This window comes from Nelumbo lutea, chromosome 1 (genome assembly GCF_056320005.1).
Source record: "Nelumbo lutea isolate HS-2025 chromosome 1, American lotus-T2T, whole genome shotgun sequence".
Lineage (NCBI taxonomy): Eukaryota > Viridiplantae > Streptophyta > Magnoliopsida > Proteales > Nelumbonaceae > Nelumbo > Nelumbo lutea.
In genome coordinates, this window is record NC_142684.1 from 216,366,392 (window position 1) to 216,390,832 (window position 24,441).

The following is a 24,441-nucleotide window of genomic DNA, read 5'->3' on the forward strand; positions in this document are numbered from 1 at the left end:
AGGAAATGCGCACATGACAGTTACTGGTGATACTCCGGCCCCCCTACTATAACTGCTTTGGAGTCTGTTGCAGCTGCTGCAGTAAGGGCCGAGCTTGAGAGGTTTGGGTTACTTCTAAATCAAAGGGATACAGCTAGTTCTAGTTCAGCCATAAGCGGACAACAAGGTATAGGTAGCACAGGTGGAGCCCACTCCACCTCCTTTGCCCACACAAGTAGTTCACATGTTACTGCAAACTATGTTTCTATTTCAGGTAAGGAGAGATCTCCTTAGATTATAGATTCTAGAGTCTCAGAGCATATGACCCATTGCTCCACTATTTTTTTTCTTACCAGCTCTGTTCTGGCAGAGATAGAGTCTCCACAACTGATGGATCCCATGTTCCTATTGCTGAGAAGGGATCTGTCAAGATCAATGATTCTATTTGCTTACCCTTTGTCCTCCATGTTCTTAGATTGAACACTAATTTGTTATCTATTAGTAGTCTGACTAAGAATCTGAACTGCTCAGTAATTTTTTCTCCTAGACGTTGTATTTTGCAGGATCTGGATTCAAAGAGGAGGATTGGGAGTGGTCGTGAAGTGAATGGAATCTACCTCCTGGATGCTCTCCCTCTTCACCAAAGCCATCATGTTTGCAGAGATAGTGAGTCAAAATCTGTGAGTCAGATTATGCTTTGGCACAACCGTTTGGGTCATTTATCATTTTCTTCTTTGAGTTGTTTGTTCCCAAAATTGTTTGAGTTTGTGAATCTATTAGTTTGAAGTGTGAAGGTTGTGAATTTGGAAAGCATTGTAGACACCCTTTTAAACCTAGTAATAAAAGATGTTCTTCTCCCTTTGATGTTATTCATTCGGATGTGTGGGGCCCTTATCATGTTCATTCTATGAGCGACTATTGCTATTTTCTCATGTTTGTGGATGATTTCTCTCGATACTTCTGGATTTACCTGATGAAATCACGCGATGAAGTACCATCCTTGGTGAAGCAATTCCACCATATAGTACTAACACAATTTGGGACAAGAATAAAGATGTTCAGATCTGACAATGCTAGGGAATATTTTGAGAGACATCTTGCTTCATATCTATTGGAGTATGGTGTTGTCCATCAGAGCAGTTGCCTCTATAGTCCATAGTAGAATGGTGTTGTAGAGAGGAAGAACAGACACATCGTTGAGACAACAAGAGGCATGATGATCACAACCACAGTTCCCATTTGTTTTTGGGGTGATGCAGTTATCACGACATTATATCTGATTAACAGAGTGCCCTCTCGTGTACTCGAATTCAGGACCCCATTTAGCATTTTTTTTCTTTAGGGGGAGATGTTTCATATTCCTCTAAGGGTGTTTGGATGCGTATGCTTTGCACATATTCTTGGCCTTTACCATTCGAAGCTTGATCCCAAGACAAATAAATGTGTTTTCCTTGGATATGCAGAGAATCAGAAAGAGTACTGCTGCTATGATCCAGTCTCTGGGAACCGATATATTACTATGGGTGTTACCTTTTTTGAATCTACGTACTTCTCAAAGGATCCTTCTTAGGGGGGGTGTTTTGGGGAATTAAGTCAACAGTCTATCCCTCTCCTAGTTCTAGTTCTTGTGTCTACTCCTATACTTGACCATCACTCGATGTCACCCACCTTGCCACCTCCATTGCGTTCCATTCACAACATTACTCATGGTAGAGACTCCATAAGGCGGTTGGCTCCACTACAGCAAAACTCACACCACTTCCTGTCGATCCCTTGGAGACTCCAGATTCGGTTGATACGGATTCAGGTATTCCTCTTGATCCCACTATTTCAGTTCCCATTGATCTTTTTGACACTGTTACAGATAACCTTGATCTCCCTATTGCTCTTAGGAAAGGGAAGAGAAAGTGCATTACTCATTGTATCTCATAGTACTTATCATACAGTGGATTTTCTCTTTCCTACTGTGCTTTTGTCTCTTCTCTTGATTCAGTGTCTATACCCAAGGGTGTTAGTGAGGCTCTCTCCAAACCTGAGTGGAAGACAACTATGCAAGAAGAGATGAAGGCTTTGATTAAGAATCAAATATGAGAGATTGTGGACCTACCAAAAGGCAAGGAAACAATTGGATGTAGATGGGTTTACATAGTAAAGTATAAGGCAGATGGAAGTATAGAGAGGTACAAGCAAGACTTGTTGCAAAGTGATACACACAAACTCATGGCATTGATTATCTAGAGACATTTGTGTCAGTTGCAAAGATGACCTCTGTTCGGATACTTCTTTCTCTTGCTGCCTCATACTATTGGCCCTTCTTAAATGGGGATCTGCAAGAAGAGGTGTATATGGATCTTCCAGCTGGTTTTTATGATAATGCTGAAAAGGGAAATGTATGCATACTGAAAAAGTCACTATATGGCTTGAAACAATCTCCCAGAGCATGGTTTGACAGATTCAGAAAGGCCCTGATTGTTTTTGGTTATACTCAAACTCAATCTGATCATACCTTGTTTGTGAAGCGCAGGGGATCTTTGGTGTCAATCCTAATTGTTTATGTAGATGACATTGTTGTCATTGGGAATGATCTAAGTGAGATTGATAGTCTGAAGAGGAATTTGCATAAGGAATTTGTGATTAAGGATCTTGGAGAACTAAGATACTTCTTAGGCATCGAAGTTGCAAGATTGAAACATGGAATTTTTATCTCTCAAAGGAAGTATATCTTGGACCTTCTCCAAGAGACAAGGAAGCTTGGAATAAAGGCAGCTAGCACCCCCATTGATTAGAACCATAGAATAAATGCATCAGAAGGTGAACCAGTGAAGGACCTCGGGAGATACCAAAGACTTGTGGGTCTGTTACTATACTTGTGTATGACAAGACCGGACACCTCCTATGCAGTAAGTGTAGTGAGTCAATACATGCATGCTCCACGAGATCAGCACTGGAAGGCAGTTGACAGGATCCTTGCATATTTGAAGGGACATCCAGGTAGAGGCATATTGTTTACTGATCATGGACAACTGAAGCTAGAGACCTATACAGATGTGAATTGGGCAGGATGCCTTGATGACAGAAGATCAACTTCAGGAGTGTGCACCCTAGTTGGGGGTAACCTAGTCTCATGGAAGAGTAAAAAGCAAACAATTGTGGCAAGATCAATTGCATAAGCGGAATATAGGGCCATGGCACATGGAGTTTCAGAACATCTCTGGATCCGTTTTCTGTTAGAAGAAATCGGTGTACAGGCAGAAGAACCTATGATGCTATATTGCGATAACTAGGCAACAATCAATATTGCCCATAATCCAGTCCAGCATGACCGAACTAAGCACATTGAAGTAGATAGACATTTTATCAGAGAAATGGTAACTTTTGGAGAAGTTTGTCTTCCATACATTTCTTCTGATCTACAGTTTGCTAATGTTCTCACAAAAGGTGTTGTGAAGAATAAGCTAGAACATGATCTACACAAGTTGGGAATGTGTGACATCTATTCCCAACTTGAGGGGGAGTGTTGAGTGGGCTGAATTATATTGGGTCGATTTATGTTTAGTTTGTTTTCTTTTAAATTAAGAAGTTGTTGGGCCTTGGGCCCATTAGTCTTTTATTTTTAAAAGAATTGTAAGTACTTAGTTGAGTTGCCACCCTACTAGGGGCATCTTTGTAATATCCCATATTTAATTTATTATAAATAGAATGAGGGGCTGGCGGCTAGGGTTATGCATCACTATCCTAGTCGACCTTCTTCTCCTTTTCTTCCCTTTCCTCTGTCTATTGCTGAAACCCCCAACTTTCTCCTCTTCCTTTCACAGGAAGCTTGGCTGAATCAACACACAAAGCTATCTACTTAGGGAAAAAGTGTACTAGAAACCAAGGTTTTAAAAATTGGAACAGACATTGATACCATTTTGGCCACCGATTCTCGGGTAAATTGGTCTAACTGTCCAGTTTGAAACGTTCTCATTTTGAAAATATAAAACAAATAAAATGAAAAACAGTCAAAAAGCGTTGTCTGGGTTGATGAGTCGATGGTTTGACCGTCTAGATCAATGGGCCACTGACTAAATCAATAGTTTTTAGCTCAGGAGTAGTTTTAGGATGAAATGGAATAGGTTACCTAACTGGTTCTTGGGTCAATTGGTTTGACCATCTGATTCTTTCAAATTTTCAAAGCAAAGCTAGAACCATATTAAATTCTAAGAATATAACTGCTAAATTACACTTCATGGTTTGACTTAGTACCTCTTTAAAAATTGTAGCTTTGACTCTTTGAGTTCTACTTTAAGGGGGCGTTTGTTATTTGGATTTGGAGGGGGTGGGGGAGAGTTGGTCAATGGGATTGGGAAACGAAACCCATGTTCTTTTTCCATATTTATTTTTTGGGGCATCACTTTCTTGAGTAAGTGATACCCATCCTACGTGGATAAATAGCTTTCTCACATAGGGGAAAGTTGTCAATACTTGGATGGGACAAAAGTGCCCCTTTTAATAATAAATTTTTATAGTATAACGGTTAGGTTTTAAAAATCGACCCGGAACTGGAACCTTTCTGGCCATTAGTTTCTAGGTTGACAGTTTGACTGCCCAGTCCGAATGGGTGACCTGTTCCAATGAAAAAAATGATTAAAATAAAAATGACCAAAACTGTTGAACGGGTTGAACTGGTCGATGGTTCAACCACCTAGGTCAGCGAATTGCTAACCAATTCAACATTTTTTAGCTAGAAACCAGGTTTGGGGTAAAACCAGTTGCCTGAAAGGTTTGTAGGCCAAATGGTCCGCCGTCTTGATCAACGGTGGTTCTAAATCATTAGGTGATTAGGTAAAAAGTGTTTACCCGGATCAAAAAGTGAACGGGTGTGACGGTCTGACACAGGCTTAGCCTTGCCTACGCTTGGCAGGCTTACGTTAGGGACATGCCCGTCATTTTCACCTGTAAGATTTTTGGGAGAACTGATGTCATCTTCAGGCAGACCACCAAAAGCTTAACGTACTCTTTGATGAGGGGTGGTCGACCTCCTTGGGTGCCTAACCTTGGCACTCCTAGACCATCATCCCCTTGCGGGGCGGCCCTGGTTAACGACTAGCATGGATACCAGGGTTCCTCATGGGCGCACACTTGCTCATGGGGACAATGTTGGACCGGCACTGCGCTGCCGATACTCAAGGGAGGCTTGGCGTGCAGGCTTGGCTCAAATACGTCCCTTCACAATGCCAGTCCCTTGCCCAAGCTGAGTGAGCTACCCCGTTGCCCTTGGCGCACGGGTGTGTTCCGTCCCAAGCGGTTGCCTATCATCATGGCACACAGGTGCCTATCATCATCGGCTTATACCATCACATCGGTGCCAAGTCACCTCATCGACGCATGGTCGCCTTCCATTATGGTTGTCCCCCTTTAGCACGTAAGCGGCGCCTCCCATGGACCGGTCTAAGCCAGGAGAGTGCCCCGGCCATTGGACTTGAGGTCATGATCCAGTGCTACTGACTTTGGTGGAGCCATCCCATCGGGCAACTCCTAGCCTCTATACGTTACAAAGGCTTGTTCTGGCCTGCCTTGGCCAGGATGCCGCACGGGTTCTTCCGCTGTAAAACTACCCCCGTGACACGGGGCATTAGGATTTTCACTTTTTAGTCCGTATCTCCTTCCAGTCGATCTCATCCGTGAACTGCACGAAGGTAGTCTTGACTGACCTTTCACCATGTCATGATGTGAAGCCCATGTTTTCACTTTTCAATGTCCTGAAATTCTAGCAAATTGTCTTTACCTAAAAAAAAAATCTGGCAATTTGAAGAATGGAATTTTGAGCATTTCAGCAAAATTCAGGATTATATCTGGTTGCATTTTATTTGGTAGTAATGCTTACACGGATTTCTTTCAAATCATTCGTTGCTTCTTTTATCATCTTTTTTTCGTATGCTTTTGTTATTGAAACATAAATATACTGTCGATCAACAGAATGTCAAAATTCCCTTTCCTTTTTTTTTTTTCAAGAAAGAAAATAAAGGATTCTTTCTTGAATTTGGAATTTAGAATAGCCTCAGCCTCAACTTCAAACAATCAGATATCAAAGAGAAATTTGACATTCCGGGAAGGCGAACAATTTATATGCATTTTCTCCCTGCAAATCAAATCCATGTGACGTCCTATTTATATCTTAAATACAATTGCCAAAACTTCCAGTCTCGGGCAGAGTTTTAGAATTCTCAGTTACCGACATGTTTCAATTTATTCCATGGGCATTATTATTATTCCTTTCAAAGCTGTAATTTTGATTAACCAATGGATTCAACGCTTGAAATCCAATCGCTAATGCAACAACATTGTGTCTGGATGGAAGCCCACACCAATGAACTCGGATCTTATCCTCACGTCATACTAACCTCACAGCACGTTGCAGCCATGCATTAGGAATATCTCCCCCATGAATGACCACATACAAATACGGGAAGTTTCATTCAAGTGTGCCCTGTGAGGAGCACATCAATAATATCCTATCGGATATTCCATTTCCATCATGCATTGGCAACCAAGGGATGAAAATGACCCAAGAGCAGTTCATCGGGCGAGTTGCTGAGTAAGGAGAAGAAAATGAGCTCAAGACTGAACAAACAACAACAGTTCTATTACTTGCAAGCCGTGCAATTATTAGCTAGGTGCTCTGAGACGGCTCAAAGACCCAATTGAACAAGGTTCGCTTTTGAGTCTGTTCGTGGGATTTAAGATTGTCAGTTGCCACCTGCGGTTTCTGAAACTTAACTAGTAAGCTTGCAATTTCTTTATTATTAATCATCTGCGATGGAAGACTTGTATGGAAGTATAGATTAAGCCAATAGAAGCTAGTAACAATTGCAGAATAAATACAAATTTAACTTAATTTACAAGGTTTGAATCACAAATCAACCTCGCCAGCAGACTACATGCTAGCAACAATAGCCAGCTCTTGTTCCACATCTGGCTCCCCGTCTGACCCCACCAAAATTGTCTGCAAGACAAAAATCGTTTTTATGATATAATAAGAACTTCAATGAATAATCACCAAAATAGCAACACCATTGAAAATATATAGATACACAAGAAAATTGCTTCATCACTTGGTTCAAAAGAACCAGTAAGATGATCCCAGAAACCTCTTCATTTATTGGAAAACTGTCATCTTAATCTGCTTTACTTGTTTATGCTTTGAATTACCGTGGTTTTTAGTAATGCAAAACAAAATGAGGGCAACCATTTTTAGTCGGTGCCTAACATTTGAAGCCAATATGGCTATCCCAAGTCATATATTGGTAGTTTAGATGCTAAGGGCCTGCAAAAAACGATCATCAGGGCTGGCCTGGTACCACCCAAATGTAACGCCTAGATAAGTCCAGAGATGAAGCTTGGTCGGAGCATATTCAGATTCAGGAGTAGCACTGTAGAACATAGAGCTGCACCTCCTCTTCCGAACTGCATTTGGCTCATTTACATTTACAAGATTTTTCATCTCCTATGGAGTAAAAGATATCTAATGTAAGATAACTTAGTCGTTCCAGGTAATAATCTTAGAAATCTGGACCTACCATTACACCACAAAGGCCCGTCATATTCACCTATGAAGTTGAAGTTAAACCCCTGCCCCCTCACCACACAAAGGCCCACTTTTGGACCTAGAGTAGTAGCGCTCTAATGCTCGATTTAAATTTCCAAGTAATTCAAGAATTGTAATCATTTATGATGATATTAAATTTCTATATTTTTAATATTTTAAAAAGTCATTTGCACAGTTGACATCCACAAGGTCAATCCAGTCCATTTGCAGTTCTGAGCAGATTGACCTGACCTGCTTGCCCGCCCTTAGTTCAATGTCTACATAATGCTGGACACCATGATAAGAAAAATAGTAGATACGAAACCAACAAATCAGCACATACCTCTGAATCACTTGGTTTGTTCTGTGAAAGATAATGGTCCAATGCACCATCACCATAAAGAATTTTGGCACCACAGCCATGTCCTTCTACAGCTCCAACAGCTTCCACATCAACCACAACAGCATCTATTTTATCATTTCCGGTTCTTGTGTCTGGAATCTAGCAAATAATCCATCATAAATCCAATTAGTTTTGAATCTTTGGATATCAAACATGGGGTTATATCCTTTTCTCTTTTTCTTTCTTTTTTTAAATTTTAATCACTTAATGATAGTTTTAAATAAAAAAAACAAACAAAGGTGCACCCCGAAAAGAAAACACCATTCTCTTAATACCAGAACACAATACAACATCCCTCTCCCCTAAAAAACCCTTCCCCAGGAAAAAAGTGATTTTATATTTCCCATCTTGTTTTGATCATTAATCCATCTGGAGCCTTCTCTCACTGGCAGTCCCCTAACCCAGATAAAGTAGGGTTGTGTTGGATTGGCAGCTAACATAAAAACCTAGAGACAATTTTAGGGGATTCTCCAGATGATGACACATTGGTTTGGCACCCTGAAGCAGTCTTTAAGGATATTAGTAATTTGACAGAAAATAAGACTTTTAATAGAGCACAATGATAGGATAGGATTTATGAAGCCAAAAATAATTAGGGTTAAGTTTGATTTTGAATTTTGATCATATAACTGCAACTAAGCTACCAAATCCAAGCTTATAGGAAGGATTGAAAATTGGCCTGCAAGCAGGTCTCGCAAATCAGGCAGGAATTTGCCATTTTTTTAACCTATTTTTAGAATTATGGAGGGGAATGGATTACACACCTCATACATTGCATCCATCAAAATATTCTCCAATATGGATCGCAAGCCTCGGGCCCCAGTGTTTTTGGCCATTGCTTTTATAGCAATCACTCTCAAAGAATTTTCTGTGAAATGCAGTTTGACCTGAGTTAACACAAATTTGTAAAATCAATACAGCTGGAGTACTTATGGAGCTATCAAAATTACTACACAAACGTGCATGTAAACTTACGCCATTCATTTTCAGAAGGAAAAACTTAATATTACAATCAGATTTTGAAGGGAAGTATTTTCATAAGGAAAAACTTACACCATTCATTTGAAACAACTTTCTGTATTGCTTTCCAAGGGCATTTTTTGGCTCTATAAGAACCTAGACAACAAAATCTGCAAACTATTAGATAGAAATTGACATCTCATTTTACTGGACAAAAATTAGACAATTTCAGAAAGGCAAACAACACTGTTGCATGTGCTTACACACTACATTTGTCCATAGTACTTTGAAATGAAAAGTCATTTGAGATCAAAATTTATAAACCAACCACCCCCATGCAAAAACAGGGAGAAAAACAGCTTATAAGAGGAAGATAATGTGTAAATGAGTTGAAAAACAAAATCAAGAAGAAGAAAAAAAAGAAAAATTACCTTAACAAGTTGATCTTCAGTTAGAGCTGATAAACTAACTAGGATTGGAAATCGCCCAATAAATTCAGGTATCAAACCATATGCAATAAGATCACTGCTCTCAACCTGCATAATCAAAGAAGCAGTGTTGTTAGTGTGGCAAGGTGATGACTAATTGCTTTAGCCTCCCTAATTGATGCAACGATTAGTCAGTGCCTAGGTTCTAACTAATCAACCACAAAATGATGTGTTTTAAATTAAGTTAATATAGAATGCAAATATGCAATAAAAGAGTGATATAGAATATCAGTGCACAGTTTTTGTTTTGCAGACAGTGAGCACACTGATGATAGGAAGAGGACCTGAAATAACTTATTTTCTTTTATAGCAAAATTGGAAAAAAATTAGTAGATTAGAACCACTCTAATCAGGTCTACTTTAGCTAACCTTCCTGTTTACTTGTTGTCAATCTTCAAGATTCCGACAAAGGTGGCTAGTAGATTAGAAAAACTAATGAGAGACTTTCTCTGGGAGCCGAGGGAGGAGAAGAAGGACCATAGGGTGAGGTGGGAGATGGTTTGTAGAAGTAAAAGGGATGGAGGTTTGGGTATCGGGAACATAAGGAAATAGGAACTTGGCTCTTCTAGGTAAATGGCTTTGGAGGTTCTAATTGGAGAAGGACAAACTTTGGGTGAAGATAGTGGGCAGTACTCATGGGGTTGCAGCTAATGGATGGGACTCTGGGATTCTGGCAAGGAGTACAAGAGCATCTCCTTGGAAAGCTATTCAAGCTATTCTACCTTTGTTTTCTCCATGGATCAAGTATGACTTGCACTCGGGCAACCTCATTAATTTTTGGGAACATGTTTGGATTGGGGACTCCACCCTAAAAGACCAATTCCCAAGCTCTTTTGCCCTTTCCACTTTTAAAAATGAACCGGTTTCTTCATTCATTGTTCCTTCTAATTCTATTTCTAGGGTTGGTTGGAACTGTTAGACAGTTTTTGTATGCCCTTAGCTTCAATCTGATTTGATGTGCTTTTGTTATTTAGTGGAAGTAAATAAAGTGCATGTTTGATTCATGTTGTTTGGTTTAATTCTGTGTAAAACCCTAAAACTGGACATTTATAGAGACTCGTGTTAGTTTTAAATGTTCACAGCCGTTGGATAAGTCTGGGGAGATTTATCCTGCCAAGGCTGATGCTGGTGTGCCACCAAGTGTTGGGATGGCCTGTCTCAGCCATCAGGGTAAGACCCGAGGCACATGCAGTATGGGATTACTTGAATCCTTGAACCGGACCAGATTTCCAGTCTTGCCCTGGACCTTGGAGATAGATGGGCAAAACTGGAAAGTTACACCTGACCCCTAGACTCGATTATGACACTTCACTAGGTGTTGGATCAGGCTGCCTTTGATATGCCAATCAGTGAGATCCTTAGCGGGGATCAAAACCTGGGTATGTTGGGGCAGTTTGAGAATTCATCTGAGTGGGTGATCATAGTGACAGAATCAGCCACTTTGTCGGACAAAGGGTAATGATCGGGAATGCACTCTCTCTGATGGAAACCAAACTGCCGGCAGTTGATTTCAATCGTTGGAATTTTGTTTTGCAAAATTAATATATTTATATATATATGTACGGTTTCGAATTGTTTGCAAATGGTTTTAATTCCCGGGATCCATGTGAGAGGAGAGTGCGGCACTGTTCCTTGCAGCCAAGGGAGAGGTCCTCTCTTGTCGGGCAGTGCTTGATCATTAAGGGCTGAGAGGTTAAGTGTAAGACCATTGAGGATAATACCTGATGGGCTAATCTTGCACCTGCCCACAGTCCCTGGGTTTTTATAAGATGGCTTGGCCCAGGGACCACTTAATGTAAGTGTTGGGCCCATAGGGTCCATATGATGGACTCAAGGGGTTCATTGAGTTTTTCAGTGAATTCGGCTGGGCCTTATATTAAAGGCTGGGCCGAACCCATGTGGCTGGTGTGTAGATCAATGCTTGGGTTCCACGCCATACAAAGAAGCCCAACTGGGCAGCAGATTGGAAAGTAATTAGACACTGAACACTTAATGGGCCAGAAGCCCATTTCGAGGTGGGCTGATATGATCACCCATCCTTGGGGCGAATCTGAGATTAATGTTAGTAAAAGGATTGGGCCTTTAGCCTTATCCACTCTTGGAGACCAAATTCAAATTAGATTTGAATCTGGTAACCTCCTGATAAGATCAGGAGTAAGCTAACCTTATTTGCAGATAGGATTAAGATTATCCCCTATCCAAATACTGATTTGGATTGGGATAACTCCTAATTAGGAGGATTCTTAATCAAGAGGAAAGGAGGAGAAACCCTAACCAAGAGAGAGAAATATCAGATTTCGAACCACCTTGAAGAGATATAGGATATCTCCTGCGAATTGAGATAGGATCTCAATATTCATACTCCAGAAAAAGAAAAAGGCAGTTTAGCCTTTTCGCCTTTAGAGTTCTCCTCCTGCCGCCGCCATCTTTTTCTTTGCAAGATTAGATCTTTGCAGAAAAAGAAAGTCAAGAAATCTGTTCTTGACATCAGTCTTGTAACAAAGACTAAAAGGATTCAGTGTTTAGTGTTTCCAGAGGATTCTTGTGAAGGATCCAGTGTGTAGGACGCACCCTGCTGGTTCTGTTCCATCCACAGCTGTGTCATCTTCAGCAGGAACGGATCTTGGAGCATTCTTTGGGCGTGAACACCAACTTTGGGAGATACTGCTTCTCCGGATCAGGTATATTCCTCCCATTTATCTTTTGGTACAGATCTGGTTTGATTATGGTTCAAGTAGGATCCTTGAATATTGTATTCTAAATTTAGGGAATATGATTCCCAGTTGGGAGAAGGTAGGAAATTTTTGAAATTCGCCCACCCATTCCGCAACCTTTGTGGCGTCCATTAGATGGATCCTACCATTCTTTCAGGAACTTGGTCCTGCGAAGAGATATCAAGGACACAGAGCTTGATGGTATCTCATCACTGTTATCCATTCTTGAAGGTGGGGTGTTCCTAGAGCCAACAAAGGCAGATAGTAGAATTTGGACACTCACCGCCTCTGGATCCTTCACTTGTGCTTCTTTCTTTAGAGCTCTCACACATTCTTCTTCCTCTGGCTTGTCTTCCCCTGTTAAAGAGGTGTGGTGTCATCCTATACTTCCTAAGGTTGGGAATTTCTTTTGGGAAGCCTTTTTGGAAAGAGCTAATACAACAAATTTACTTCAAAGAAAAAGACCCAATAGTTGTTTTTGTCCTCACTGGTGTGTCCTTTGTAGGGGTGCCAACGAGCCGAGCTTTTCACAAGCTACTCGAGCTCGAGCTCGAGCCCAATTCAATGGCTTGATTATTAAACGAGCCGAGCTCAAGCCTACTAGAGCTCGGCTCGTAAGGCTCGTGAGCCGACTCGAATATATATATATATATATATTATAATTCTTAAATTTTTAAATATAAAATAAAATATATATATATATAATTTTTATTTTTATAAAATATTTTTATAATAAAATATATAATAAAATATTTTTATAAAATATAAAACAAGTCGAGCCGAGTCGAGCCAAGCTTGAGCTTATGAACTCTTGACTCTAGCCAAACTCGAGCTTAAGGTTTTGGCTCGAACCAAACTCGAGCTGGAGCTCGAGCCTTATAGAATAGTCTCGAGCCGAGCTCGAGCTTGGTACTATTCGGCTCGGCTCAAATCCACCCGTAGTCCTTTGTGCAGCTGATGGTGAGTCTAGATATCATTTACTAATCTCTTGTCAGTTCACTAACATCATTTGGGAATGGTGTACTTCTTTGTTTGGGTGCAGGTGGACCCGCCCTTCGAATGTGCAAAGCCTATTCACATTTATGCCGATTCGACCAACAAAAAGGGCCAAGTTTATGTGGAGGTGTATGAGGGCTACAGTCTGTTGGACTATTTGAGAGGAGAGAAATTCATGAATATTTACAGATAAGGAGAGAAGTTTGGTAGTACTGGAGGCCATCCATATTAGGGTTATACACTGGCTGAAAACCTTGGCTCTGTTCGCAGAATTCTTAGTTGATGAGTTGCAAAGAAAGTGGAAGGAGATAGCAGAACTTGCTCCAATGAGGAAGGCCTCAAATGTTTGTTAGATCCCCCCACCCCATGACTTTGCTAAACTGAACCTTGATGGCAGCAGCTTAGGCAATCCAGGGCCATCCGGAATAGGGGGAGTAATAAGAGATGAACAAGGGAATCTATTAGCTATGTATTCTGGACCAGTAGGGGTGGGAGATTCTTTGAGAGTTGAGATTCTTGTAGCTCTTGAAGGGGTACAAAGAATCAAGGATATGCATATTAAAAAGCTGTTCATGGAAGGAGATTCTGAAGGGTGGTAAACTGGCTGAATAGTCTTAGACTTTGGAATTACAGTAATGAAAAGATGAAATTCAAGTGGCTGACTAAGGACATGGAAATCCAATACAAATGGGTAAAAAGAAGTGCGAACTCTTTGGCAGTTGGTCTAGCTAGACAAGGGGTGAACAGACATTCTATATTTTGGGTTGTCTTGTAACTTTTGTTTTTGATGTTTAATGGTTGTTCTTGGGATCTAAGATTGTTTAGCCCCCATGCCCTGTAACTTCCTCATATTTTTAATATTACTACAATCCACAGTTATTGATAAAAAAAGGAAAAAAAAGAAGATATCTTTTATTCTAAACCATCACAGATGCTTAGAGCAACTAGCAAGCATAATAGCAAAACGAAAGCATATGTAATATTATTGGAGAGATAAATTGTGTTCTAAAAGGCACACTTAGGTTCACAACTACATCTCATTTGGGAGCTATGCCTCACTTGTCTTGCTGCTATGTTGATAAATTATCTTGGATTTGATGTTTCAGTAGGTAATTTACTGTTTAGGTCATTAAAAGGTCATAACCCAACGTTGGTCCCAGACATCTGGGGTTGTGGGATGGATAAACAAAAAATAGGTAATTTACTATAATATAGGTCATATCGATTATTTTTAAAGTTTAAGTAGTTTAGTCTATATAGGATTTGAACCCACAGGCTATATACTTTTGTGTTAATAATATGACGCCATTTAGTTAACAATATTTTATTTCCTTTCAGAATATTGATTTGCATATTGTTATATATTATTTGCATCTTACTTTTTTCATTGGTGGTGCCTCACTTGGTTTAGGCATGCACCTTACTTTTTACCTCACGCCTTAGACTCTACAAACTCCTTGCACTTTAGTTGTGCTGCTTCCTTTTAAAACTACAAGATGATACAAACAAACAATGCTTTAAAATAAGTTGGCCTAATTGATGCTTTAGTAATCCTGGGTGGCTACATCATGGGTATAGACCAATTAGGTAGTGATGCAACAAATATGACCCTCAATGAATTCATTTGTAACATTAAAAAGAACTAGTCAGTGATTGATAAATGCTTTGGTAGCATTTTGGAGTTCACACTACAAATGAATCTCCTGCATGTTTCAGGATATAATTTTAGAAAATCTAGGGTGTTTAATAAACACGGCTGTAAGATGAACTTTCTAGTTGAGTTTTGGTTTATACTAACATTTTCCAGCAAATTTGATGCCACTATAGCATTTGTCAGACCACTAGTCCTCATATTTGCACGTATTGGTGCTCCAAACCCAATAGAAGAATCTTGGCGTCTGCAATAGATAACAAAACATATTGCAAATCAAAGAGAAAAAAAGACAAAATAAATTGTGAAGCCAAAGATGCAAACAGAAGCATCACTACTATGGGAATCAAAAGGGTTATTTACTTATATATACCTTTCTGAGATTGTTTTCTCCAAATCAACAAAGGCACCCCCACATATAAAGAGAATGTCTTTTGTGTCAATCTGCCACACACACAAAAAAAATGATATTGAGCATGATTATCCATATGACTCATAATGTATGCTGAGAAATACCCTAATGGGGGTTGACTTGAAAACTTGATTTATACCTTGCCTCGTGTTTTGAAAAGGATATGGAATTAACAAAAAATGAATTTCATAAATAAAAGATTTTCAGATTTTTAAAAATACAGAAGAAATTAAGATGAATGGAGAAAATTAGGACAACAGGTTCCCCTGTGCTTATAGGGAACATGAAGTCAAGTTGAATCTTTAAATTATTTTCATATGTCCTTCAACATGAAATAAAACTGAACTAAGTAGATGACCTTCAATTGATTCAATAATGCATACAAATTTTCCCTTCAGATCATTGTTTTTGATCTCATCACCAACCAATACCCTGGTACATCAAAAGGTGTAACTATGAAGCAGTGGATTTGAAGCCACAATAACTAAGAAAAGAGGTGAAAAATCAGCTTGAACCAAGGTTCAAAGTATCGATGCACCTGATACAAATGAATATGTGTATTAGGTATTTCTATACCATCAAACATTATTTTTTTTTTATTTTTTCTTCTGATATTTTAACATTTAAAAAACACAGGTTTCTTGAAATGCCTTGAAAATGGAATTCCGGTTAGCCCCCTATACAATATGATACACCCAATACAGGGCGTATCATATCGAATATTTGGACCTTGGTTCAAACTTCAAAGAGATAACAGGCATAAAAGATGATGGGGAGATTTAGAAGCTAATTGAAGGAGCACTTGGACTAAGAAGACATCCCAAAACTTTGGTTTGGAAAAGGAGCTGATCAAGACCATCATAGAAAATCAAAACAATTTACCGGAGGCCAACTTATTCACAGAGATGAGTACTTTTGATTCATTATTCCTGGGGTTGGAGTGCAGTGACAGGAAAGATGAGGAGAGGGCTGGAAACTCTGTTCCAGATTCAGAACACATAAGAGAGATTGAATATTGACATTTCAGAAAAGACAAATGTTGCTGTGGTAGAGGATGAAAGAGGAACTGGGAAGGGAGTAAAGGCGAGGTTGGTGCATATGAAGGAGATAAAGGAGAAATAACAATTTTAATAAAGTGGTTGAAGATGGAGTGGTGTCTTAAGGTTGTGACAAAGACAGTAAGGGCTGAAGAAAGTGGGATTAGAGTGACAAAATTAATCAGTGGGCTTGAGGAAGTTGTGGAAGACGAGTAAAATAGGAAGAAAGATAAAGATCCAGAATCAATGGAAGAGGAAGTAAGGACGGAAAGGGGGGAGATGTTCTAGGTTTAGCTTGTTCTAGAATATATAGAAGGAAGAGGAATTATCGAACAAGATCTCTGCAGGATAATGTGTTTAACTACTGAAGGGGAGGAAGAAGAGGAAGTAAGGACAACAGGGGGGGGGGAGATGCTCCAGGTTTAGCTTGCTCTAGAATATATAGAAGGAAGACAAATTATCGAACAAGATCTCTGCAGGAAAGTGATGTGTGTTTAGCTATTGAAAAGGAGGACAAAGAGGAAAGATGACTCAAGTGGAGACGAGATTACAATGGATGAAAGATTAGTAGATTTGGAAAATGGTAACGAACACAGAGGTCACAGTGGGCAAGACTTCTGAGTTTAGTTTTCGTTGGGGGTTCACTAGGAAGACCTTCAAAGAATTGGAACAAAAATATCCAATGCTTTGAGGAAGTATGATACAGGAGATGAAGGCAAAGTTTCAAAGGTTGAAGACAATAATGTTGCTCAGAGATCAGATGGAATTGTAGGGGATGGGGGGTGAAGAATCAGGCACGGATCAGTTGTTTGAGAAGAACATGGTTTGGGAATTAGAAAGGAACAATGAGTCTAGGGTTTTGATGGAATCCAGGAAGCCTACCATGCTATAAGAAGATTCAGAAATCAGAGAAAGCACCAAATATTTTGGTGTCAAAATTTTTTGCTAATTAAAAGGGGGTCTGTTTGTAATCGGGCCAAATAAGAATTGAAATCCAGGAATGTACTAAAGAAGTAGAGAGCTTTTGTTCTTGTTTGCTTTTTTCGGGGTGCTGGATTGTTGAATATGTTGGACATTGGTTTTTTGTATTTCTCTGATAAGGTTTGGTTTTGTTTTGAGTTTGTTTGATCAAGTTATAGGTTTTTGGGTTTGGTGTTTCATTGTTTTTTTCAGTGGTCTAAGTGTTGTGTTTCTATTGCTTCTTTTATTAGGTTGGTTTTGGTTTGGAGTGGGTGGGAGTTGAATTGGTTTTTTTTTTTTTTTGAAAAAAGGCTAAAGTATAATTGTATCATATCAAAAGGTCCTTTGTACAAAGAGAAGCTGTACAAAAAGCTGTGCAGAAGGACCTCAAAAAAAGGCCATCCTCAAAAAGGTACAATCAGATGTAGAATTGCCATATTGATGGCCTTGGCTTCAGAGGAAGCTTTGTGTTAAAAAATCCTGTTGATCCTTTCTAGCCACATAACCCATAGAATTGCCAAAGGAATGGAGGACCCGCAGACTTTTCCTTTCTTTGTCGACCCAGATATGTGCCATTTCTCCAAACTTGCTTTCACTGAGACAGGCATGCACCAACTATAATTCAGGGTCTTCAAAAAGTAGCTCCAAATTTCTGAAACAAACTTGTGGTGTAAAAACAGATGTTTAACTGATTCCAGCTCCACATTACAAAGACCGCACCTCATATCATTGCAGACAAAGTCTCTCTCCAGCAACATTTCTTTTTTTTTTTCATCAATAACAATCAGCTTTATTAAATTAGAAAGGAGCAATTACAAAGAAATAGGAGAGGTAAAATGACTTAGTTCCCCAACAACAAATTACACAGAGATATATTAGAAATTAGCCCAAAACAAAGACACCCTATTCACCCCTTGCTTAGCTAACCCATCAGCAAAAGAGTTGGCATTTCTTTTCACCCAGCTGTACTTCACCTCAATGTCCCTAGCAAACCACTTGAACTTTTTTCCTTTCATTACTGTAGCGCCACGTGGTACTGTTGTCTTTAGCCATCTAACCACTACCTCCGAATCACCTTTAAGGTCCAATCTTCTTATGTTCAACTGCCTTGCTCTTTGGATTCCTTCCAAAACCGCAGAGATCTCAGCCCTGAGAGAGTCCCCTTCTCCAATTGGGCCTGAATACAAGGCCATAATAAACCCTTCTTCATTCCTGAAGACACCCCCAATCCCAGATAGTCCTTGATTTCCAAAATTACTCCCATCAAAGTTAGTTTTATAAATCCGGAGGGTGGGGAAGTCCAAATGGGGCTGGAAATTCTATTAACTGGAGCAGGGTTTGCTATCTCTTTCCAATTTCTCAGCAAGTCAGTCATGGAAATGTCTGTAAAAAGGTCCAAAGATTTCAGCCAGTGAACCACCCTTAGGTGTATCAGATCTATTAAGCTCTCAGCTGTTCTCTCCTTTAATGAAAATATACGAGAATTCCTTTCTTCCTGTAAGGACCAACAAACTGCTGCCCTAATGCATCTCCACATAATCCTCCCTTTTCTTAGGCCAGCTGAAGAAGGACGAAGAGAATAGACTTTGCACATTCAAGGGGGGAGTCCAATTACACCCAAAAAGGGATAAAACCCACTCCCAAATAGATTTAGCAAACAAGCAAGTAAACATAAGGTGGTAGCCGGTTTCCCCATCAACCTTGCAGAGAGAACACCAATTTGGGGATAAACAAGAAATAGGTTGCTTTCTTTGAAGTAGGCCACTTATGTTGATTTGTTCCAAGAAAGTTTCCTGGCAAAAACTACCAACCCGAGGAGAATGGGATTACTCCAAACCTCTTTAGCAGGGAAGGGCAACCCAAGAGGAGCAGGAGGATGAGTAAGGTTTCAAAAAAAGAGGCATAGGAGAAGGCACCCGAGGAGGAGGGGGTCCAAATTTTGATATTGTCCTTAGTGGGGTCCAGGAAAACATTATCAAGGATGTTTAACAATGTCAAAATGCAGTCCAAATCGGTATCCCTAAAGGCCCTTCTCCGGCCTAGGTTCCACCCAAAGCCAGAAGTTGAGTCTGAAGGAACTAAGAAGAAAGAAATACCTGATCCAAGGAAAGAATGCTGGAAGTATATCATGAATGGCTTTCCACCACTAAGAAGAAAGAAATACCTGATCCAAGGAAAGAATGCTGGAAGAAAGAAATACCATTCTTCAGGTCTGACAGAGCAAACAAAGAGGGGAACTGTTCCATCAAAGGGGAATCCCCAACCCAAGTTTGTTCCCAAAATTTTATTAGGTTACCTGAGTTCAAGCCATACCTGATCCAAGGAAAGAATGCTGGAAGTATATCATGAATGGCTTTCCACGGAGATGCAGCTGTAGCTCTTGCCAAAATTCCAGGATCCCAGCCATTGTCCTCCAGCCCACGAATGCTAGCCACCATCTTTGTCCACAATTCGTCCCTTTCCAAAGGAAATTTCTAGCAACATTTCTTTGGAAAGGCATTTCTCTAAAGCTACTACCCAGTGTTTTAAAAGCGCAAGGGCCAATTTGCGCCTGAGGCGCAAGGCGAGGAATGCGCCTTTTTTAAGAAAGGCGCAAAATTACAAAAAAAAAAAGCTAAAAAATAAAAAGTTAGAAAATTCCAAAAAAATGCCAAAAAAAAATAAAAAATGCAAAAAAAATTTAAAAATATTAAAGCATAATGTTAATAAAAATATAAACTTAAATTTTAAAATAAATGATTTAAAAAGCCTATTATCTAAAATTAAAATACATAAACATAACATGTAAAGTGTATTCAAATGAAAATTAAAAAATAAAGCAAACATATAAAGCATTTTCAAGCATGTAAAACCCACAATCTCTTTTTTTCCTTAATTGCATTGCTTCAAGTAGTTAATGTGATGTAAAACATATTGCATTCTTGATTCTATGAGTCACCTTTGTAGCATGCCCCTCGAGGCAAGCCCGAACAAGTCTATGTTAGGGTCTGAAATTCTTATTTCTCACATAAAAAATAATGATTTTACAACTTTCGTTGCCTTTTAAGAAGATATTTTATTGCAATGAATGAATGAACAGCATAAGCAATTAGGGGGTTCTCTCTCCGGGGGCCCAACCGTTAGACTCAAAAATGAGCAAAAAGCGCAAAATTTTAAAAAGGCACACGCCTGGGCTGAGGCGCAAGGCGCATAAGGCGCGCCAGGCATGCGCCTTTTGAAAGAGGTGCGCCTAGGACCTGGGCAAGGCGCATACCCCAAAATGCGCCTTGCGCCTTTTAAATCACTGATGCTACCCCCATACAAAAAACTCAACTTTTGAGGGTGTCACCGTCCCCCAAATGGCCTAGGAAAAGGGACTTCATTCTCTCCCACTATAAAACTGTAGAAGGATTTAACTGAGAACTCTCCCAACTTGTTCCACTTCCACACTCGTGTCCTGTGTTTGTAAATTTAAAGCCTGATTTTGGAGTAGAGCTAGGAGATTTTCTACCAACTGAATCTCCTGGTCATTAAAGCCCCTTCTAAAGGATGGAGTCCAACAAATGCTATTATCCCTCAGCAAAAAAGAGTCGGGTGCCAAGTACCAACACCTCTTTATCATTTTCCATATTGAACAAAGCAGGAAACAGCTCTTTGAGAGTGCTCTCACCAGTCCAGGGATCTAACCAAAATCCAATCCTTCCACCATCAGACCATCTCCTATTTTATATCTGATACTCCTGAAAAGGGTAGAAGCTCTACAAATTCCTTTCCACAAGCTGCAACCGTAGGTCGAAGGGGGTGAGCCACCATTCCACCCTTTGCTGTCTAGCCCATATTTCTCGGCTATTACTTTCTTCCGTAGGTTATTCGGCTCAGTAGCAAACCTCCAAAACCAGCTACCTAATAAGGCTAAGTTAAAGGACTCTAAATTTCTTATCCCCAAACCACCTTGTGATTGGGGTTTGCAAATCTAGTCCTAATTCACAAGGTGATGCTTATGAGAGTCTTTCCAACCCTGCCAAAGAAAATCTCTCATTTTCTTTTCTAATTTCTCCACTACCTCTAAGGAAATCGGATCTTTTCTCTCTCGAGTGACTTCTGGTCGCCTTCTTTGTAGTTTTCTTTTTTCTTTTAATAAATTTTATTTTATTACAAAAAAAAAAACATCAGGGATCAGTTTTATGCATTGATTATAAAAATTAACTGCTAATTATATGGCTTATGAATGGAATTGTAGGTGCTAAGCTGCTAGCTGGTTTGGTTGGTAAGGTCTCTGGCTGGTTGTAGCATAGACTTGGGGTCAAATCCCACCTACACCAGGGTTGAGGGGTTATAGGTTTGGGGAATGGGCTACCCCCATTATGCAGTCCTATGGAACCAGAATAAAAAAAAAAAAAAAAAAAAAGAACTTGAACTTTAACTTTCAGGAAGACATATCAAAGACTATTTCACCCCTTTAAAAAGTACAAATATGACTTACCCCTAGGGATTGAAAACTTCAATCTGAAGTATTTCCATGATATTTCCACCCCCTTTTGGATAAACTTTGTTTTTGCCCCTTTACATGGAAATCTAGGTATCCTTGTGAAAATCACAAGATGCAATGAACATCCACAAATCAAAATAGAACATATAACTGAACTCTTTCCTTCTCCTGCAAAAGGATCATTAAACTTTTTACCAGATTATAGTTTCTGAATACAAACTTTTTCTCATTTATTATCTCTTCTGTTTAGTCAAATTGCCTCCAACTCCCTGGGGTGAGATAAGAGAGAGATGGAGACCAGGAAAGAGTAAAATCCTACAGGAAAGAAAAGAAGGGAACGGAATCTACAAACTTGTAACTCTCTAAATCTTTGATTTGTGAATAATTAGCAACAGTATAGTTCCATGGTCGAAAGCTTGAAAGAAATAAATTAGACTTTTATGACTAGTGAAGCATACATATTATAACATATATTGTTGATTATTAGTCCAGCATTTATACCATAACTACTACTGAAGGCATACCTGAATATTGTCACCTCGAGGATGCTTTCGAGCTCCCTTTTCTGGAACATTCACAACCTGGTCCATAATGAGATAGAATTATAGAAAGAAGCAAAGAAAGGAAACCTTTCGCATTAACCTTAAACCAATCTATCACATGCTGATCGTTAAGAGAACTGTGATTGATTTATCCAGATAGGAGTATGTAAGAGGATGGCTACCATCATCTAATCCCCACATAATAAAATCTTCTACATAAAAGAATCAAATGGAAAAGCTTATTAGGAAATCTATACCTTCGCAGAATTGCACTATGGCTGCAATTCTTTGGAATGTGTGGTGTGAAAGAAATGCCAGAATTTTTGTAAATAGAAAAAAATGAGTAGCATCATTAACCTTATTTCAATGAGAGTACAAGGACAAATTCAAGTCAGTAATGATGGATTCCATCTTGAGAGGTTGGGATTTAGGCTTTGCACTCAAAAGACAACAGGTTATCCAAGACTGGACAGTACTGGAGTGGAGAAAGTAAAAAATCAACTTCGATGTTTATTGTATAGGTAATCCTAGCTCACAGATCTTGAGGGAGTATTTAGGGACCACACAGTAGTATTATTCTGAGCTATTCAGGTAAATATGGTAGAGTTAAGCTTTTAGCTCTCCTTTCAATGTTGAAACTGGCCTATACATTGGGTTACAATTTCATTGTGAAATTCCTCAGTCTGCTAATTCTTGCTAATTCCCCTCTAGCCTGTGAGGGAGTCAGTAGACGGTTGTTCATTTGGGGCGGATATCTATCAGACTGAAGCAAAACTTCTGGTTTGTTTGCTGTCTTGGGGATCTAGTAGGAGCAGTGGGAGATCTTCAGTGAGATAGCTCCCTTTTACTGTGTGAAATTTTTATGATCCTAAAGGTCAAATGGCTTGTCTCAATGCGTCCCAACTGTATTAAGGCCTTTGGTGTATAGGTCAAGTATGTAACAGTTGGTATCAGATTTTACCCTACTTAAAAAGTAACTTAGAAGCTAATGAACCATTACTAAATACTAATGTACAAACAGTATTAAAAAGTAAAAAATTAGAAGTTGATAAACCATTACAAAAATGTGAATCAACCAAATAATTACAAAAAAAAAAAAAATTCAAAAAAGTTGCATGCCTGGGATGTGGTAGAAAGCATGCCAGGTGCATGCCTAGGCACACCAGGTGCACACTTTTTCAAAGGGGTCGTGCCTGGTTTGAGGTGTACCTACGCACACCTTTTAAATCACTAGGATGGTTACAAGATAGAAGTCAAGGAACATGGTGGCAGAGACATACATTAGGAAAATCAAGCAATTAATAAGACAAGGGTTGTGCAGTTGTTTGGGTTCACAGGTCAGCCAATTATATGGCTGATACTTGCTAAAGCTAAACAGGGGACCAGTACGGAACATATGTGCTGGGGGTCGACAAAATGAGATATTGTTATAATTTTGAAATGGCAAGTACAAGGGGCTAGGTGGTGAAACTATAGTTTAACAAAGCATACATGCAATACTTCATGTTAACTCTATTTCCACAATTTATAAAGAACATTGTTATCTATTAAAAAAATACTACTAATGTGGAGGGATTATGTGTCCAATCTGGTTTGCTCCTTGGATAGGTCATCCTCTCAATTTGCCACATGTTTAATCCTCAACCAACATCAAAACCCTACATCATACCTTGTACTGGAATTCCTCAACTTATGCCATTAATAGTTTACCATAGAAAACTTTCTTGTTCCTTTTGGGGCCCAATCATCTCACCATATATAAGATTCTTGAGTTCTTTACACTTCTATAAAATATCACCAAGGTGATGTCCAATTGAAAACTTTATTTAGATGCCATATGTAATTTCCAAACTCCAACATTCTCACAAATATCTAAATATGCATTTCTTTTCTTTTTTTTTTATCAATAACTGGAATTCATTAGATTAAAAGAATTTAGTTATAGCGCTCCAAAGAGAGATAAACAGGCTTAACTCTCTCCAGGAAGACAACAGAAAAGAAAAAGTTACAGAACAGCCGAAAACATTTCATCCCTTCCCACCCCCTGCTTTGCCAAAGCACCAACAAATGCATTTGCTGTTCTCTTGACCCACTGAAACTTGATATCTAATCCTCTAGTTAGCCAATTAATCTCCCTCCTCTCATTAGCATATTTCCAAAGTCCACTACCTTCTTGTAACCAACTTAAGACCAGATTTGAGTCCCCTTCAATGACTAACTTTTGTATATTCAGTTCCTTTTCCTTATATCTTCTAGTATTGCAT

At 39.3% G+C, this 24,441-nt stretch overlaps 1 protein-coding gene across 3 annotated transcripts in view; it reads right to left on the bottom strand.

Moving 5' to 3' along the window:
• Positions 1-6,724: 6,724 nt before the first annotated feature.
• Positions 6,725-24,441, bottom strand: part of CLPX (CLP protease regulatory subunit X) — a 28,321-nt gene continuing 10,604 nt past the window's right edge. For 2 of the 3 annotated variants that reach the window (XM_088963131.1, XM_088963132.1), the window contains 8 exons: positions 22,160-22,216; positions 15,132-15,202; positions 14,906-15,005; positions 9,341-9,445; positions 9,003-9,065; positions 8,714-8,836; positions 7,890-8,048; positions 6,725-6,964 (listed from right to left, as the gene is read on the bottom strand). In XM_088963131.1, the coding sequence (XP_088819257.1) occupies positions 6,896-6,964; positions 7,890-8,048; positions 8,714-8,836; positions 9,003-9,065; positions 9,341-9,445; positions 14,906-15,005; positions 15,132-15,202; positions 22,160-22,216 (747 nt within the window). In that variant the 3' untranslated portion in view covers positions 6,725-6,895. The remainder of the gene's footprint in view (positions 6,965-7,889; positions 8,049-8,713; positions 8,837-9,002; positions 9,066-9,340; positions 9,446-14,905; positions 15,006-15,131; positions 15,203-22,159; positions 22,217-24,441) is intronic. The other variant, XR_016104685.1, reaches the window with a different exon arrangement.